Below are 20,796 nucleotides of genomic sequence, written 5' to 3' on the forward strand. Positions count from 1 at the left end.
ATAAAATTTTAGAGTCTGAAGGTATTCAGATGTCTTCTGGTCAAAGTGCTTCATTTTACAGATGAGGAATCTAGGATCTGAGAAGTTGAAGTTACTTGGTCACAGTGATATAACTGGGCAGTAAGAGAACCAAGATTTTAACCCAGAGCTCCAGATTCCCCATCCAGTGCTTTTTTTTTTTTTTTTTAATTCTATTATACTCTATCCTAACAATATAAGGATCGTGTTGTAGTATATACATCAGGAAACTGCTGAAACTTATGTTGAAAGAATGGTGGTTTCATTCAAAGGACCTGTTATTGAACCCTGGTTCTTCCTCTTTACTTTCTTATGATCCTAGGCATGTTCTTAAAGCATTCTGAGACTTGGTTTCTATATCTGAAAAATTGATTGGGCTGGATAAAATGATCTCTAAGGCATTGGTTAGTTCTGAATCTATGATCTTCTGACCAATCAACAAGTCCTAAGCACTGTGTCAGGCTTTATATCAGGTCCTGGGATTCTCATGTAATGCCTTTTGTTTAAGGATTTCAATTATTTCATAAGTTAGTAAGCTTATGTAACTTCAAGCAAAATTATTTAACTTCCCTGGGCTTTTTCCTTCATTTGTAAAATAGAGGAAATAATATCTGTCCTAACATTTATCACAAAGCTTATATGAGGATCATTTGGGTAATGCATGTAAAGTACTTTAAATAAGCTATACAAAGGTCAGTTACCATCCATAATAGTACAGTCATCTTCATTAACACATTGATAATTTATCTAAGGTCCCAACAAATCTTAGATAAAAATGAAAAGAGAGATTCAAAACTTGAATCTTGGTTTGAATGCTAAAAAAATGAGCTTTTCTATTAGCCAGTGAGGAATAGTAATTAGGATTAGGGAGTTGCATTCTGTACCAAACTGTCAAGGAATTAAAAAAAAAAAACAAAACTCAGTTTGTTATATCACCTTTATCAATTCCTTTTGTAACCAGGAGATATGAACTATGAAAGGCACAGGGAAAACATATGACTTGCTTGATCTGTGGGTTAATTCTTTCATTTTGCAGCTGATTGTACATTGAGAACAGGGTTGAAAAGGGGAATTCACTTTACAGAGCTCATTTTCTGCATTAAGTCAAGGAGGGTATCAATCTGTCCCTTTTGTGAACTGGCCTTTTGTGGATTTGCCCAAGATTTTGCTTGGGCTCAATGCTTTCTTAAGCTAGGATGGCCCTCTCTTCAATCTCTATGGCCCCTGTCTGATAGGCCCACATATATACTCTAAGTTACATGAATGAAAGGTTATCTCTTTCAGCTATCTGCATTCATTCTTTCACCCTGCCAGATACTTGAGAATTCTGCTTATAGGATGCCAAGGCAGCTAGCTATGCAGCATACCCAATGATATTTTCTTAAGCCTTCCCACACTTGCATAGTAGACTCAGAGGTTGTGTGGCCACTACTGAGAATGAGTCCAGGGCTGTCAACAAGGGATTGGATTTAAATAAATAAATAAAAAGCTAGCAGGTTGGTAAATCTTTTTAAAGATTCTTATTGTGTGTTTATGTATGTGCATATGTGAATATAGTAGACACAATCAAGGCATTAGACAGCACACTTAACCATCATTCATTTTTTTCTCCTCTTGTTTTGATTTTTAGTGGGAATGGTTGGCATGAAGTGAATTGAAAACCTGTCAGATTAATTAGCAATACTGTGCTAGTGAGATAAAAATATCTTGGGTTTGGTCCTTGTATTGATAAATTAAGTTGCCTCATGTCCATAGTTTGACCATTAACATTTCCCTCTCTGTGGCCAACCATTTCATAAATATGGAAGGACTGATGAGAGGAAAATAATTAATTTTGGCAACAGTATCTTTACTCCATGAAAAACATCTCAGAGCTCAGATTCTACAGATGTATGGTGAACTTTAAACTTTATAGGGAAAGGACAGAATTTTAATAACAAGATTCCACAAAACCCAAGGAATTTCATCTACTACTTATTATCTGTGTTTCACTCCCATTCACCAAATATTAAATCCTTACTATATAAGAGCTGCCATGTAACTGTTAGTAATATATCATAGAGCCAAAACATAACAACTTGGAATGATCCATTATTGTACAGGAAGAGGCTAAAAGAGGACACTCACATGGGACTTTGGGTGAAAGAAATTTTGGATTAATAGGGGAGGAAAGTATTTTGCTCAACCATTTACCTGAATGGGACAATAGAAAGTCAGCTACTTGAGGGCAAGGATCATTTATTTATTTTCTTTGTATCCCTAGCACCTAGCACAATGAATGTCACATGGCAGATGCTTAATAAATGCTTACTGATGGACTGATTGTGCCTATCTATTCATGAAATGGAAAATGTGGGGCCAAACCTATTATTTAATTTATAAGGCCCATACCTTGTGCATTCCCTTATTAAGATAAGAGAATCAATAGAATGATCTCAGAACAGCAGTCTAAGTCAAGGCCACCCAAGGACTTTCAGGCAGAAGAATACTTTAAAATTTCTTCATCATTATCTTAACCACACTTGGTATCTTTCATTTTCCCAAGGGATATACAATAAATCACTGTCATTCAAGATGATGTTTCCTTACTTACACTCTAAACAATGAATTTCCACCAGACTTTCCCTTCTATTTAACTTTTATTAAAAGAAGTGCTAAGGTACTGTGATGCAGTACTCATATTTATTACCAAAATTATTAACAAATATACAAAACTTATACATGTAATTTTCTTACATCCATTTATTTTTCTATAATACTGCATTTGTTCAAGTAGGTTATCTACAGTATGTAAACATCCCTCGGCTTGACCTCACACAGATTAGGAAAGCCCTCTAACCCATGTAATTATCAGATAACTTTCTTATTTGGCTTTCTTTCATAACATCTAATCTTCACATTGGGCACGTGGAAGAGACATCTACAGTGCAAAAGAGGCAGATTTCTTTTCTGGTTTCATTCTGATCAGTTTAGCAGTACCACAGTTAAAGAGCTGAGAGGAGAATAAACATAGGCTAACATTTCAGAAATGGATTACTAATAATGCCAATGACTTTTGCTTCAGCCATTCAACTTGAGCACGAAGTCAACATCTCTTCCCTTTCCCTCCCTGCCCCCCCCTTTCCTCATGCAAGGCAGATAGAAGCCTGACCTTGTCTTAAAAGGGTGTTTGTTTGTTTTAAGAATTTCACAAATCCCAGAACAAGTAAGAATCATTTCACACAAAAATACTGAGACTTCAGTTTCTTGTTTTCTTTTGTGCGGGTTGATTTCTGTGGTTTGGTGAGCCAGTAAAATCCCTAACTGGAAAATAAAATAAAATGAATGTGGAAGTATGGCCATATCTCTGCTGGCTATTGAACTCCCCCCACCCTCCCCTTTTGAGCTGAGGATTAATATCTGTGTCCATAAGCTTCTTTATGATCCAGGCAGCAAAGTTCTGCAGTGAAAGGAAACCCTATAATGCCAAAGCAATTGGATGCCAAAGATTTAAATACAGCCATAAAAAAGGATTGTCCCCTCCCCCCATCTCTTTTGTTTTACCTTTCAATTACTTAATTTAACCAAGTAAAGCTGATTCAGAGAGCTGTTTTCCCCCTCCCCTCCCCCATTCTCACTCTCCAGCACAGTATTGCTATTTTAGAAGACCATACCCATGTTCATTCACAGAAGCATCTGATGAGAATGGATCTGTATTTGGACGTGCACTGCATTGTGGGAACACTGTGGGCCCCTCTCCCCCATCAATTTGTTACCACAGTGGCCCATTGCCTTCCGTAACACCATACATTTCTGCCAGCTTTCGGAAACGTGGTCCCCAGTCTGTTAGAAAATCATAGCTCTGGTCTGAGTCTGAAGTGACTGATTGTAATGAGCTCAGGGACCCTGCCACAGAGCCATCCCCCTCAAACATGTAGGTCTGGAGGGAGTCAAAGGGAGGGGCCCACAGATCCATGTCAGCTTCATAGAGCTTGGCTAGCACATAGCTGTGGACGTTGCTGTCCATGGTGCATGTCTGAGGCACATATCGAGACAGGCTCTCAATCTCAGGCAGCATGTCCTGCCTCATCTTTGCTGCTGCCCCTGTCTGTGCCTCCCGTGGATTCCACATGGCTGCTATGTCAAAGGCCTCCGTGTCTTCTTCCCCGCCTCCTTCATCATCATAGCGGACAATGTTCTCATGTATGTTCTCCTCATCATCAATGATGTAGGGCTGTTTCCTATGCCGCCTCATGGATAAGATAAGCAACACCAGAACTGTGAAAGGCAAACAGAGAGGTCAACAGAATCAGGATTCAAAAGGATCTGAGATAATAGTTCAAAATAGCATCTCATTTATCTCTGTAGTTTTATCTTCTTTAAGTTTTGCTCTTAGGATAAAAAAAAAAAATCAAGCATTAAAATACAGATAAGAGAAGACCTAGCTTAATGGTATTCCATATGGAGAAGGTCTGGGGGCTTTAGATGATTACATGTACATTATGTATCAATAGTATTTCATGGCAGCTAAAAAGTTAATATGATCTTAAGCTGCAAAAATAGAAGCGTCTAGAACTAGGGAGGCTATAACCCTCAGCACCTGTCCAAATTGATCCACATTTAAATTATTGTGATCAGTTCCCTTTCCCTAGAAATATTCAAGCAACAGCTTGTCAAAAATGCTGTAGATGGATATCTGACATGAGATGTCTTCACCTGTTATCCCATAGGCAAATCAAACTAAATAGGGCCCAAACAAAATTTACCATTTTTCCCTAGAACTTCTCTAAATTTGTCTGTTTCAATTGAGTGCATTTTCATCCTTCAGTCATTAAGTTTCACAACACAGAATCATCCTTGATTTTTCCCTCTCCTTTTCCTTTCCCTGTATAATCAGTTGCAAATGTCAATTCTACCTAGATGGTGTCTTGCATCTGTCCACTTTACTTACGTTATTATTTCTCCAGTTCATTCCTTCAACACTTCTCATCTGGACTATTGCAAGCTTCCTCATTGGTATCCTTGCTTCCAGTCTATCCCCTCTGTAATCTATCCCCCACATAGTTGCTAGAGTTAATCCTCTTAAAAAACAGGACTGACTACAGGCCACTCTACCCAGGACTCTTTCTCTATTCCTCACTTTTGTGTTTAAAACTCTTCACAATCTGGGCTTAGACTTATTTTATATTATTATGCATCACATATTTTGTGTCACAGTCAAACTGACCCATTAACTAATTAACTTCATCACCTCTTCACATTTGATGGAGTCAATGATCTTAGCTACTAAGTGGCTACTTAGTAGGGGTGCAGTGGAGAGAGTGCCGGGACTGGAGTCAGGAATACTCATCTTCCTGAGTTTAAATCTGACCTCAGATACTTGCTAGCTTTGTGACCCTGAGCAAGTCACTTAATTCTGTTTGCTTCAATTTCCTCATCTTTAAAATAAGCTGGAGAAGAAAATGGTAAATCACTTCAGTATCTTCGCCAAGAAAACTCCAAATGGGGTCATGAAGAGTCAGATATGACTGAAATTACTGAATAACAACAATCCTGATTAATAAACGGTCAAAGGATACAGTCAGTTTTTTGAAGAAGAAATTAAAACTATATATAATCATATAAAAATGCTCTAAAATGCAAATTAAAAACTTTGAGATTGGCTAAAATGATAGGCACTCTTCAATTAGGGAATGGCTAAACTAGCTGTGGTATATGATTGTGTTGGAATACTATTGTGATATAAGAAAGGATGATCTGATTAATTTAGAAAAATATAGAAAGACTTGGACCTATGAAGAAGATACTATCTACCTCCAGAGAAAGAGATAACAATAGAAATATTTATGGTATGCTCTTACATATGGATGCATTTGTGTGTGTTTGTGTATGTGTGTGTTTGTGTGTATACACATGCACATTCATATGTGTGTGTGTTTATATGTGTATGTGTGCATGCATAGAAGGGAGTAAGGGAGAAAAAAGAGAACAAAAGAAAATTTAGAACGAAGCACAGAAAACGTGTAGTTTTGCAAACAATGTATAGGATATTCTAGAAAGGTTTTCTCAAAATGGAATTTTATTGTTTTATATTGAATTCTTTTATGTTCTGCTTTGTACATAGAAATGTTCTTTTTTTTTCTTTTTGTATTTGTTTTAAATGAATTAAAAAAAATAAAATAACAATACAGATGACCCCCAAATTTATATACCTGAAGACATCTCAAATTCAACATACCTAAGTCAGAACTTATATCCATCCCATCCTAACTTCCCATGACTATAAAGGGCATCACCATCTGTCCAGTTACTCAGTTACAACCTTACTGTTCTCAATGCCTCATACTCAATTAGTCCATTTATACACACTCAGTTGCCAAACCTTGTTGTTTCTACCTCTACATTTTCATAAATCTCCACTCTACTCATATAGCCATCACTTTATTTCAGGCTCTTTCACCTCTTGCAATACATTCCTAATTGTTCAACTCTCTGTCCATACCAGTTCATCTCCCACAAACCACCTAAGTGATTTTTCTGAAGTGAAGACCTGCCTATTACACTGATGATTGAATTGTAGTGGCTCATTATTACTTCTAGAATTAACCATAAACTCCTTTGGAGTTACCAAATTTGGTATTTGGAGCTTTTTTCAAATTGTCTCTTTCCTATATCGCTATTCTTCTTACCTATTACTTCCTCCCATATTCTACATAGTCAAACATGCTGTTTACTCACGGTTCCTCTCACACACTCCCTATGCATCTCCACACATCTTTGTATTTGCTTTGTACTTTCCCATAACTAGAATGCTTTTCCTCTTCACTTAGGACTCTTTGAATTTCTGGCTTTCTTTTAAAGTTTTGGGCCAATCCCTCTTTATAAAAGGGCTTTCCCAGGTCTCTAAGTTATCTTGTGTCTTATCTTCTACCTAACAATATATGTACATGTTGTCTTCCACATTAAAATGAAAGATCCTTGAGGAGAGGACTGCTTTATTTTTTTATCCCCAGTGTCTGGCATGAGTCAGGTATTTAATAAATGCTCACTGATTGTTAGAACATATTCTAACAATATCCATCTCTCTTAATATCAATGTTAAGAATCAGGCTTCTACTATATTTACATATATTAACATATTTGAATATAAATATAATTTCATAATTTATAATACTTTTTATTGATTAATGTGCTCATTGGTGCAGAGAGTGCTATGTCTGAAGTAAAAAAAACCTTTAGTTTAAAACTGGCCTCAAATATTTAGTAGCTATATGACTGTGAGCAAATCACTTTACCTCTATCTGCCTTTGTTTCCTCAATTGTAAAATAAGGATAATAATGGGCACCTATTTCCCAGGGTTTTTGTGAGGACCACATTATAAAATATTTGTGAAGCTTAGCACTGTCCTTTTGTCTTCTGCCTATAACCTAAAATCTCTCAGATTAGCAGCAGAAGAATTAGTACCATCATTTTATTGATAATGAAATTAAATCTAAGAAAAGGTAAATTATACATAGTAAATATTATGGGTAGGACTCAAACAAGTACTTTCTCTTTCCTCTTGACTCATCTCCCTGTTCTTGTCCCTGACCTTCTCTCCTTTTCTCCATCTATCTCTTTGCCTATCACTTCTGTCTTTCCCTCTGTTTTGGTAGATAAAACATTGATGAATATTGATGAAACCAAAGAGCTTTGATATAACAAAATTTATACATGAGAGGTAGTATGGAGTAGAAAGTATATATATATATATATATATATATACATACATACACACACACACACACACACACACATATATATATATGCACACATACATATATGTTCATGGGCTTTTTTTGGTATTTCCTGTTTTATGAAGTATTTAAACTTGAAAATCACTCAAAAACATTTCTTATACTCACATATCTTATGGAATAATGCATAATAGCTCTTTTAAAAAGGTTGAAAATAGAAACAATCTCTATTCTTTAAATAACCCATCATCCTTGGAAAGATATGCAGTGAGAAAGGTAAATTATGTCAAGGAGGGAAGGAGTATCCAATTGAGAGTAAGAAAAATAGAAAACATGAGAAATGAAAAAAAATGATTATGTTAGTAACTAAGTACCACACTTTTAAGATCTGTCCTTGAAGGTCTGGATAATTTTTTATCCCAAGAAATACATTCTTTCCAGTACATGTTCACTGGGGTTTAAAGGCTAGATAGAGATAATCCCATTGAGCTGTTTATCTCTGTGACTGAAGACATTTTCTGGAAAGTGTGTTGAGGACTTCTATTGATTGTGTGTGTGTATGTGTGTGTGTGTGTGTGTGTGTGTGTGTGTGTGTGTGTGTGTGTATTTTGTTGGAGCTGGTGAAGAGTTACAGCTTGACAACCCTGGAAAGTCAGATTACCATTTATCCAATGGCAAAACATAGAGTGTGGTCATATGCACAGCAAGAGATTAAGGATTGACTAAAAATGCACAAAAATGATTTTAAAGAACTTGGGATATAGAGTATTTATAAATGCCAAGTAATGCTGAAAATACCTAACATTTTCAGTGTACTTTAAAATCGATCATTTAGACAGCATGTATTTGTTGGATTCTGACTATGCCATCAGCATTGCTGCAATGTGGGGAAAAAAGAATCATAAAGTACAGTTCTTGCCCTCAAGGGGCTTGTGTGACAACTGACAGAGAGGACTGAGGAAGGAAATTAGTGGTCTGAGTACAAAGAAGAAAATGAAACATGAAACCACCAGTGAACATTACAGGATAGCAGGTCAAATGTTCAATGATTTGATAATAATAGCTTAACTATTGCAAAGTGCACAAAGTGCTTACATACATTATTTTATGCGATCCTCAAATAACCATGTGAGGTAGATTCTAATATTATCCCCATTTTATATTTAAGGAAAATGAGGTTCATAAAGTTTATATGATATATAGGAATTATATAACTAGTAAGGATTCAAATTTAAATCTTAAGATCTATTCACTCCCTCTCCAAAGCACCAAAAAGTGTAGCTAGAATTTTGAGAAGGGAGTGATTCATCAGGTCTTTGAAAAAAGGCTTTAAGAGAGAGGTAGCCCTCCAGGTAGGTATTGACAGAAATGTAGTAGAGTTTGCATCTTTTTAAGGGGAAGAACTGAGGCTGTTCCTGGTGAGAGCAACACAAGAACATTGTTATGTAAGTGGGAATGTTTGAGGTGTGGGTCTGTGAGAAGTCTGGCCTGAGTTGAATGAAAGATAGCTGCTAAGAAATAATGGAAAATAAGGTTGGGCAGGATAATAATAGGTATTAATCTTGCCAGGCTCTGAGAGTAAATATTGAAGGTACCATGTCCATAGCCCAATTTATCTCAGACCTAAAAACAAACTTTCTAGATCTGCAACATTCACTTTTTGTCCCCTTTCCCTCTTTCTTAGAAAACTACATATCTTTAGGATAAATCTCTCTTAATCCTATTAGGTATTCAAACCCAATAACTACTATTTTCAAACATGCACCATTAAAGTCATTAAACTTTCAGCAGTTTCATAATATTTAGGTGATTTGAATCAAATTATGAGTACTGAGTGTTGTAGACTTGTGATTTCATCAGAATAGGGAAGAAACTTTCTCTTCCATTGGAGATCAATTTCTGCAGCTTGAAGTCTTAGAGTTATCTATGGCACTGAGAGATCAAGTAACTTAGAAAAGGCCACTGTGCTAATGAATCAGACAATAAACATTTATTAAGTGCCTTTTGTGCTAAGCACTGGATATACAAAGGAAGGCAAAAGGCAGTATCTGCTTCTAAGTCACTTATAGCCAGTATTTATATGAATTTAAATTCAGATCTTCCTGATTCTAAATCAAATCCATTATCTTCTATGGTATACTGCTTTTCAAGCCCCAAAAGATGCGCTGAAAATCACAATAACCAGATTTTCTGTATAGTGTTCAAAATCAGCAGAACATAATGGTAAGGCCTTCCTATAAGTTCCCATGTTAAAGTGGAGAGCTGCCTCAGCAAATCTGATGTGACCCTTTCCTCACTAGGTCTGTAGAAATGTTGCAGTGAAATGGATGGAAACCTTCCTGGTAATGAAGTGCAGCTCAGAAGAGTGGAAAATAAGATCAATCTGAAGGGGCAGGGCTGATTGCCATCAGCTTCCATGCCACCTGTGACCTGCTGCTTCTGCAGCCTCCTGGGGGCTTTCTGTGCACTGAAATGCTGGCTCTTGAACTCCATTCCTTGCATAGGCAGCTTCTTTTGTGGGTCGGTTGAAGCAATTATAGAGAGCCTATTTGGCTGAAATAACTAATGCGTGAAATATGAAGTTTCTTAAAAGAATGTGAACAAGGTTCCCAGAAGCCCTTTTTGGGGGAGTGAAGGTTGGCAGTTTGGGTTCTCAGCTGAGGGTAAATAGCTTTTCATTCCTTCTGTTTGTGACATTCGCCTACCTGAGTGTTCCTCATGCCATCCTATGGATATTTTAGGAATTGCAATAAGATTCTCTTTGTCTCTCTAGTAAGAGGAAATCAGAGGAATCGGAGACTAAATAAAGTTGGAACTGAAAGGGAGCTGAGGGGTCATTGAGTCAAACTTCTTTTTTTAGAGGAGATCTCTGAACCCTAGAGGCTATTTTTCTGGCTCTCGTATTTTTCAGATCTCTAAAGGTTATTTGGAAAATCACGTGGTGTGGCAGAAAGAATATAGAACTAAGATTCATAAGATTCTTCTAACACTGGCAGATGTATGAATCCAGTCAAGTTATTTAATCTCTGTAGGCCACAGTTTTCACCCATGTAAAAGACACTTGATTTCTAAAGATCTTTGGAGCTCATACTAAGAACTAAATTCATAGGATCATATAAATAAATCTAGAAGGGACCTTAGAGGACACTGAATTTAGCACCTTCATTTTAAAAATGAGGAACCTGAAACTGTTATTTGTTTAGTCATTTTTTCACTTGTGTCTGACTCTTTGTGATTCCATTTGGGGTTTTCTTGGCTGAGATATTAGAGTGGTCCTTTTCTAGTTCATTTGAAAGATGAGGAAATTGAGGAAAATAAGGTTAAGTGACTTGATTAGAGTTACACAGCTAGTAAGTACCTAATTGCCCTTTTAAAAAAGTAGGATTATTCAATTTGGAGAGAAGTATACTTATGGAAGTTATTTTTAAGTACTTATTAAAAGAAAGGTGATATCAAAATTTTTTTTCAGAGAGCATAATTAGGATCAATGAATAGAAGTAGAGAAGTAGAATTATGCTTGACAGAGAGAAAATTTCCCCAGTAGTAGAGCTATCCAAATGTGAAGTGGGATGCTTTGATAAGTACCTTTCTTGAGGTCTTCAGGTAAGCCCCACTAGCATGTTTACCCCCAAGGAGATATCCTCCCCTGCCCTTTCTGCCTTCTTTCTATGTGTTGATTTATGTCATCAGAACATTAGAGTTTTGTGTGTAGGAACTCTTCTTTTTACATTTTGTAGAGAGGATTATTTTTCAGGTGTGTCTCAGTTGGACTCAATGGGCCACTGAGATCTCTTTCAACTTTGAAATTCTGTAGACCTCTATCTGCTACTTTTCAGTGTTTTCGTCAAGAAGCAGAAACCTTTTTTTTTTTTTTTTTTCTTCTTCATTTCTACTGGGACAATAGGAAACCTAACATATCCATCTGCACCTTGGATTTCTACTAACAGCATTAGCAAGTGACTATTTGCATGTTTAATATTATCTAAATAACCATTTTTATGATTTCCTCCCCCTTCAAAAATTATCTTGTAAACTATTATAGTTGCCTTCAATCTTCTCTCCAAGATGAGTTATGAAAATATTTGATTTCCAGTTATGAGAATCTTTTATGTATTACAGATATTTTCTTATTTTCAGGATCAGATTTAGGTTTTCAGAAAGCCAACGGAAGAAAAGTTTATGTTATTTATGTTTCACATAACTCAAATGTTATCTTCATTTTTAAGAAGAGGAAACAGATTCAGAGAAATAAACCCTTGAGTAATTTTACAAGTCTGTCTCCATAAAGAAACTCTGGCCAATGGTAAAATTTGACATGAGTAGAAAGGCCTTAAATATCTTCTTTGGACTTTTAGTGATGCTTTAAATTCTACCTAGCATTAGGGCTTTGTTTTATCTTAAGTTACAAATATTCCTGGGAGGAATAACTCATTAAATTGTTTAATAAATGCTTATTGATTGACTGATTATCAATCATTAGCAGTTTCTAATTGCTTCCTGCAGGATTAGGATACAGAACAGGTAGGTTTTGATAGGGGAAAAAAGAGGGAGAAATAAAGTAGGAGGAGGAGGTCCAAGGAAACAGAGTATTTGGGGAAGGAGATTCCTGTCATGAAGGAAGAGCAGTGCAAAATACAAAAAGGGGAAACAAGAGGAGAATCTACTTCAGAATAGGGATTATCCTAGACATCTTTGTAGCCTTCATTACTTATGCTAGTGCCTAACATATAGAATAAGCTCAATATATACTTTAGATTTGAAATAAATTGAAATGACTGCCAAAGACAAGCTTGCCTTACTGCATCACTTTGCCTACTGCCCTTAAATACTCAAATGGATTTGGAATTGTGATCTCATTAAATTGGATGTGCCCTCTGATGATATCTGCTACAACTTAGCCATGCCTGTTTATCCTGCATGCCCCTAGTCTATGTCCTCCAGAAGTCCACCATAGGGGATTCACTCAATGAGCTAGGAGCCTTCCTCCTTTCTCTGAATAGTATGGGAATACAAGTGGAGAACCCTGGGTACCACCAAAGTTATTTCTTGCCTCTTGTGAATGACTAGTCCATCTTCTCTCTTTAGAAGCTTCCTATAAGATACAGTGAAGCACAAAAGTATAAGCAGAGGCTCTGAATCAAAAGGCCTTGGTTTAAATCTCAGCTCTGCCATGAACATTTTCTGTAACTTTAAATAAATCACTTAATCCCACTGTGTCCTAATTTCCTCATCTTTTAGAGAAAAAAATTAGGAGACTGAACCAGTTAGCCTTTAAAGTTCTAGCTCTATGAGGCAATCTGGTCTTTAAAACTCCTCAGTAGATAAACATTGTAGTCTGCTCACACCCCCTGTTATCTTCTTCCCTTCCCTGCCTTCTGTAGGATACTCATTCTTCATTCTTTGGAGACTCTTATATTCTATGTCTTGCTGGCGTACAGCAAAATTAATAGGGATACTTGTAAGAATGACTTTGGCCTCTATAGCTTAATGGTTAATTCACACTGAGTTCCAGTTTCCATGACGATGTCAGAAATGAGCTGGAAATATATGGGGGAGAGAGGGCCAGGATACACTTGATGTAGTTCTAACTGATATCAGTGAGTATCCAGCTGGGCACATTTCAATTGTCCAGAAATGGCTTGATATCAATTATTGTTAGGGAAAGATTGGGTGATAATAAGCCTCTGAGGTTCCCACCTGCCTCTTGAATCTAGATCAGGGTTTTTTAATTTGTTTGTTTTTTGTTTTCATGCACAGGTGTTAGGAATTTGATCTGCTAGTTTTATTTTCTTTGGCTTTTCTATTGACCTTATAATGAACACATGATTCAAAGCAGCTGCTTTTACCATATGAGTGCCCACATATTCTCTAAGGGCCAAAAAAGTGATACAACTGGTAGTACCTCTTGTATTACATTATTTTTATATATTTATATTTATTCACTTTCTATCTGTGCTATCTCTACTTACCTATTCTTATTTTCTCCCTCATTACAATGGAAACTCCTTGAGAGTACCAAATGTTTCAGCTCTTAAAACAGTATCAGGTACTTCCATAGCAGGTGCTTAAGAAATACCTTTCAATTGATTGATAGGTTGATGGATAAAACAAAACTGAGCACTATTCCTGACTAATAATCCTACCTGACATTTATAGAACATATTAAGGTTTGCAGAGACCTTTTCAGACATTATTTTGTTTGGTTCTTACAACAAGCCACTGAAGCAGGTACTATCATTATCACCATTTAACAGATACGGAAGCTGATACTCAGAGAGCTTGACCTATTTGTCCATCGTCACCCATTTGGCAAGTTTCCTCGGTGAGGCTCTTTCCATTATACTAAATACTTTTTGGAAAAACTCACACTCAGCAAGTGGTAAATCCAGTGAAAGGCGGGGAGATGGAGACATCTCTAGTCCTTGCCCTGCCCTGCCATTCACTAGTTTTGAAACATTTGGCAAATCATTTCACAAATTCAGAGAGAGAACAAACCTAAGGTAGGTGAATCTTCCTGAGTTCAGGTCTGGCACCATGATTTACATAAAGCACTAATTAAGATTTCCAAAGTTAACATTTGTTACTTGGGATGGAGCAGGCTAGGACAGCAACCACTTACCTAGGAGCACAAAGATGCAGGCCAAGATGGCGATGAGGGCCCCCCTGCTCAGGCTGACAGGGAGCATGTAGGCCTCGGCACTGCAGGACATCACATCCCCTTCATCATCACAGCTGCACACTTGGACCGTCAGTGTGCCGGTGCTGCTCAGCATGGGCCTTCCATTGTCTGCAATCAGGATGGGGAGGTAAAAGACATTCTGTTCCTGCTGTCTAAAGCCAGATCTCCTGGTAAGAATCCGGGCAGTATTGTCTGATGTAGGGAAAAGAAAAAAAAAATGTTGGGTTGGGGGAGGTAGAGAGAGGAGAAGAAAGGTCGGGAATTTAACTTTTCTGATGAGGGAAGAAAGAAGAGAGAAGAGTGACAGGAAGACAAGCCTCTGCGATGTTCCCATGTGTGTGCTCTCCCTAGTTTTGCATGCATCAGCGTTTGGCCTCTGTTTCCCTGTCTGATTTTTACTTGCTCCCAGGCAGAACATTGAGACCTGGGAGGCAGGCCCTTTCAGGAGAGTGTCCTATCCTTTGTGACATAAACCGCCTAGGGCTAACTGTCAGCTTTCAGATCTCACCAAAGTGTTTTGGGGAAAGCCAGACAGAAGTGAACAATCAAGGGCAACTCTGGTCCCTGTTTATTCCTACTCAGCAGCTTTTCAAGGCCTTACCACTGCTTTGAGCCTGAAGTTTAAAAAAAAAAAAGAAAAAAAAAAGAAAAGAAAAAAAAAAAGAGGCTAAAGAGACCTCAGTGAGCAACCCTGGTGATTATGGCAGACTGCTTATTTCTGTCACATTCCAGCTGGATTCGAGATCTTGTCCTTTACTATTTTCTTTTTTGTCCTCTCAAAGGCAGCCATCAAATCTTCTGGGTACCTTTGGAAAAGGGTGTTCTTTTAGCCAAAGCTTATTTGAAATTCCCTAGTCATAAAATACTGACACTTTCCCATGAGTGGACTAGTGGTAGGGATGCCATTAACTTGGAAACTTAGATTTAGAGATCAAATTTGGGGGACATTTGACTTGATTAATAGCTTAAGATTCAAGATTTTTCCTTCCTTCCTTCCTTCCTTCCTTCCTTCCTTCCTTCCTTCCTTCCTTCCTTCCTTCCTTCCTTCCTTCCTTCCTTCCTTCCTTCCTTCCTTCCTTCCTTCCTTCCTTCCTTCCTTCCTTCCTTCCTTCCTTCCTTCCTTCCTTCCTTCCTTCCTTCCTTCCTTCCTTCCTCCTCTTCTTCTTCTTTCCCTTCTTCCTCATCCTTCCTCCCCCCTCCCACATGAATTGATCTTGTTAAAGTTCAGGTCTTTTTATCTCATGGATCCCTGGGGCAGCCAGATGACAGTTAGGGACATTTTCTCAAAATAATGTTTGTAAATACCTAATATAAATCATATAGAATTATAAGGGGAACCAATTTTATTGAAATATATGAAAACATACTAAAACCTGAATTTATGGAATCCAGATTAAGAACTCTTGATGTAGTAGAAAGGTGATCCTGAAGTCAAGAAAGAGTTCTCAAATCTCACCTTGGACTTTCCTAGCTAGATGTCTTCAGTTTCCTTATCTATAAAATGGGGATAAGAGTTGTGGTACTCTGCATGTAATGTCAGATTTTTTTTTCTATGTTAGTTTTGATAAAATTTCTTGTTATTCCTCTTTTTAAAAATCATTTGATTATAAAGGATACCACTCCTGAAAAGGGCTGGGGAAGATATATAGTGGGATATCTAAATAATATAAAAACAAAAGATATGTCTCCCTTCTAGCCTAGTTTTGTGATTCAAATAAGAAAATAGTATGGAAAGATAAATAGTTTGCTAAATCACTAATGTTAAAATTCTAGATAAAAAGTTAGCTTTTGTTAGGAATTTGAGTCAAACCTAAAGTTGAGGATCACTCAAAAGGCAGTAGTGATTGTAAAAAAAGAATGAATCATATTATAAGTGAGGAATTCACATAAGAATATATATAAAGGATGGCATCTGAAAAATGAATGACAAGACTAGGCAGGGCAATTAGTGAAAGCAAGAGATACTTAATGAGCAGGTGATTACTTTCTTAATAGCTTGAGTAATGTGGCAAGGGCTTCTATGGCAACTGCATGTGAAAAATTTTATGGTTATCCCTCAAACTGGGCCAGAATCAATGGGTTGTTATCTACATTATTGGAGGGAATACATACCATCACAGATTTGATAGAATATTGGTATATTTTCATCTAAAATTGCTCGATCATTTCCTCCAATATACAATCTTTCATGGTATCTTCAACTGTTAGATATAATAATAGCACCTACCTTGAAGGGTTATTATGAAAATCAAATGAAATAATATTTCTAAGATTATTTAGCTCAGTGGGAAAAGGCCACAATCTATAAAAATTTCCTGACAAATCAATGTGATTAAATGTGGCATTTATCATGAAATGTTTTTATATATGTATATATATATTTATATCATAGTTATTGATATTTATATCTTTCTTTCCTACTAGAGCACAATTTCCATGAGAACAGGTATTGCATCTTTTCTATATTTTATGTATCATGCAGTGCTGTTGTTCTCAAAGATATATGTGATATATAAGTATGTTCTAGGTTAGGAAGACAACCAGCACAATAGAGATTATTGAGTGAGATTATTGTGTGGAGATGAGAGATTGTGTGTGAGCATAGCAGAGAGGGCAGTTTGACTAGAGTGTAGAATTTAGTGAAAGGGAACACTGTATATTAAAGTTGGACAATTAGGTTGGGACTGGATCATATAGAGATTTAAAGGTAAGAGAGATAAGCTTCTATTTGATCCTAGAGACACTAGAGAACCACTGGAATTTGTTGAGCAGAGTAGCAACATGATCAGAGATTTGTCTTTTCACAAACACAGTGTAGATTTGGGAGTCTCAGATCTTTTTCTAAGGATTCTACAATAAAATGTACTTGTAGAGAAAATTGGCATGGAAGACAGCAAAAGTGTATGCTTTTTGTTGAAAATTGCTGACTAGTGTTTCTGGGACGAGTTGTCTTCCTGACTACATCTACTGCTCTATCCATTTAACTTAATAGGCAAAGAGAAAAGAGAAAATTGTGTTGATTTTTATCTTTATCCTTAACTACTTTTTCTGCTTTTCTTCAATATTTTCCCAGATATTTTTACTATTTCCCCTTCTCCTTTGGTGCCTGTCATATGAATGCTCCTTTTTGCCTTTACTTATTTTCCCTTTCAGCTAATTTTCTTCCACTTTCCCTAAAGTCTTTCACCACATTAACAGAACAGTAAAGAAGAATCACAGCCAGAGAAATGAAAGGAATGTTTGGAGCCAGAGGGGAAGATGCTTCATCCCTGATGCCCTGTGGAGAAACTTAAAGAGGTTCTTGTCAAAAGAACAGCCAGATTCTTTCCCCAATACCAGCTCAAGGGGCATTTCTCCTATCTTTGAGCAAACCTTTATGAATTAATAGTAAGTCTCGCTTAGCTTCAGATGTACAAATCTTCAGCAGGCCCATCAGGGAGAAACTTGATGCTGCTGGGATATATGCATTCCCTTATAGCTGGGAAACATGCTTTTGAAAAAATGGGCATATCCATGTGACCTGAAGTCTTCTCTAACCAGCAGGTATCATTTGGTGTTACTGGAAATAGCACTGAAATGGAAAGCATCACCAGCCCAACTCACAAAATGAGCATCGCCATAGTTAACAGTCTGTGGCCACTCTCATTACCTTGATTATCCCTTAGAGTGAAGTTGGGGTTGTTAGCTGCCTCAGGAGCCAAGCTGTAGTAGAAGTGCTGACCATCTTGCGGGTCATCCTGGTCTATTGCACTCACCGTCTGAATTAGCTATGGGAGGATAAGAAGGAAACCAGGTGAAGCAGCTAGAGCCAATTGAAAAACTTTTACAATTCATGAAAATCCAGCTTTCTTGCTTTCCAATAAGTACTAAGTCAAAAAATGAATAACTAACACCCTCTCCCCCAGCATAACGTTCAACAAGAATGTGAGGGAATTGTGGTTGTGTTTGCTGTTGGCACAAAGCAAATTAAACGGCCTTGTTGAAATTTAATCTGAAGAATCTCAGCCACAGACAACAGAACAGGTGTTCTGGGGCAGAGTAAAGGGGGCAGATTAAAAAAAAAGAACAAACTTTTATTGATATTGTTTGTTTTTATAGAGTTTAAATTTCCCTTTGTGTTCCTTTCCCTCTACACTCTAAGAGAGACAGTATATTGCTATTTTGTTTTGTTTTGTTTGTTTGTTGTTCTACTATTCTTTGTATCAACTCATGCAAGACTTTCCATGTTTCTCTGCATTAATCACATTCTTGTACTGAACTTTTTACTATCCCAATTGGTTTATTTTGTTTGCTGTTCTTTGCTACCACTAAGAGTATTGTCATAAATACTTTAGTGTCTATGAAGTGTGTGTGTGTGTGTGTGTGTGTGTGTGTGTGTGTGTGTGAGAGAGAGAGAGAGAGAGAGAGAGAGAGAGAGACAGAGACAGAGAGAGAGAGAGAGACAGAGAGAGAGAGAGAGAGAGAGAGAGAGAGAGAGAGAGAGAGAGAGAGAGAGAGAGACAGAGAGAGAGAGACAGAGACAGAGACAGAAAAGGGAGGAGAGGAGAGGGACAGAGGGACAGAGATTCAGAGAAAGGGAGAGCACAAGAATACACAAGAGTGCTAGCTTCTTGAGGTCTAGTTTAATAATGGAATTTCTGAGTAAGGATATTTTAACCATTTCTTTTGCAGAATACCAAATTGTTCTCTAGAATGGTTACACTAATTCACAGATAACCAGATTGTTTTATTAATAAAGGTCTTAAACCAGTATCATGTCTACCCTTCATTATTTCTGGTTGCTTTTTGTAATTACTTAAAACCTCAGAGTTAGTCCTTTCTTTGGGTTTAGTATTTTGCTCTGAGTGCCTTCTCTGATCAAATATAGAAGTGACATATTTTTGTGTTTATTAACACATCAATGAACAATGGATTTATAGGTTGCAGATTTCACATCTAGGAAAAAAATAGGATGCTGGGTGAGACAGATACAGGGAAGATAAAGTATAATGATGGAAGTGAGGTGGAAGAGAGTTAAAGTTAGGATTTTGCTAAGGGTAGGGGTCAGTGGAACAGAAAAGAGGCAGATGGAGAGATAGAAACAGAAATAGACAAAGATAGAAATGCACATACAGACAGAGATAGACAGTCATAGAGACAGAGAGAGAGCAAGAGAACAGGTAACATTGGCTATCAGGTAAGAGAAAGAACTTATAAAAAGGGGAGCCAAGAGCTTACTGGAGATACTTTTTGCTTAGTTTATAATTTTGCTTCATATTTGTTCTGCTCATATATTTTTGGATTAGGTTCCTAGAAGCTTCAGCATATTCTACCCTTCTTTATTACTTGATATCCTGGAAAAACCTTTCTTTCCCTTCCCAAGTACATTGCTAGATATTTTTACAGTGGTTTTTAAGTTGAGAAGTAACATGGCAAAGTGGACTTAGAGTTAACCTCAGAAGCAGGAAGACCTGGTTTCAAGCTCCTCTGACATTTTGGTTGTATGACCTTGGATAAGTCCCTTAATTTTTAGTGCACTAGGATACTCTCTAAGACTTAAAATTGTCAGAAAGGTGATACTTGCTTTGGTAAAGGTTTCTTTCCTGGAAGTTTCATCAGTCTAGTTCCCTTTTAACTCTAGTACCAAGCAGTTGAATATGGGGGATCAATAAATCAACAAACAAGCATTTGTTAAGCACCTACCATGTACCAAGCATTATGAGACATGGGGTTATTTAATGTGTGACTACAAAGAGATGGACATGCAATTCTGCATGAAAGTCATTTCAGAACATGACACAGCCTTTTTAGAATAAAACTGTGAGGTTACTTGTTTTAAAAATGAAAGGGCAAATCTGCATGTCTGGATCTAGGTTAGGAATTCCCTCTAGTCATTGTCCTAGGCAATGACAGATCCTTTCATCAAGTCTTACTTGGGGTATAATATGCAATTTTCATTCTTGCCCTCAGTCATTCAAAAGTATCTTGTATGATTCATCTTTGTGCCCTATTCAAGGTCATTTGCCAGAAAAAAGCAAATTCACACTTTCTTAGAAACAAAGCAGATGGCCTGATACGGTTACTGCAACATAAGGAAATTCAACTTTTGATAAATTTAGCTGCATGTACGAAAGGTGATTTGAAAAATGGCCAAAAAACCCCAAACCAATCATAAGTCCTGGAGCCTAATTCAAAGCTTCCAATTTTCAATAGCCAGGTAAGAAAGAAAAGAATATTGGGATAAGAGATAGGACTATCAGATTGAAGTAATGACCTTCATGAGATACTCTGGATGATTTCATGTGATTTCATGTCATTAGTAGATTGTGCTTAAAAGTGAGTCCATTGTAGCACATTTTAAATGAGACTACAGAAAGGTAGATTTTTCTTGAGTGATTCAATAA

General features: G+C 37.0%; 1 protein-coding gene across 4 annotated transcripts in view; it reads right to left on the minus strand.

Annotated features, from left to right (window-relative positions):
* Positions 1 to 992: 992 nt before the first annotated feature.
* Positions 993 to 20,796, minus strand: part of CDH20 (cadherin 20) — a 274,337-nt gene continuing 254,533 nt past the window's right edge. For all 4 annotated transcript variants that reach the window (XM_074279063.1, XM_074279060.1, XM_074279062.1 and 1 more), the window contains 3 exons: positions 18,063 to 18,180; positions 14,354 to 14,605; positions 993 to 4,275 (listed from right to left, as the gene is read on the minus strand). In XM_074279063.1, the coding sequence (XP_074135164.1) occupies positions 3,770 to 4,275; positions 14,354 to 14,605; positions 18,063 to 18,180 (876 nt within the window). In that variant the 3' untranslated portion in view covers positions 993 to 3,769. The remainder of the gene's footprint in view (positions 4,276 to 14,353; positions 14,606 to 18,062; positions 18,181 to 20,796) is intronic.

Source organism: Sminthopsis crassicaudata, chromosome 1 (genome assembly GCF_048593235.1).
Source record: "Sminthopsis crassicaudata isolate SCR6 chromosome 1, ASM4859323v1, whole genome shotgun sequence".
NCBI classification, from domain to species: domain Eukaryota; kingdom Metazoa; phylum Chordata; class Mammalia; order Dasyuromorphia; family Dasyuridae; genus Sminthopsis; species Sminthopsis crassicaudata.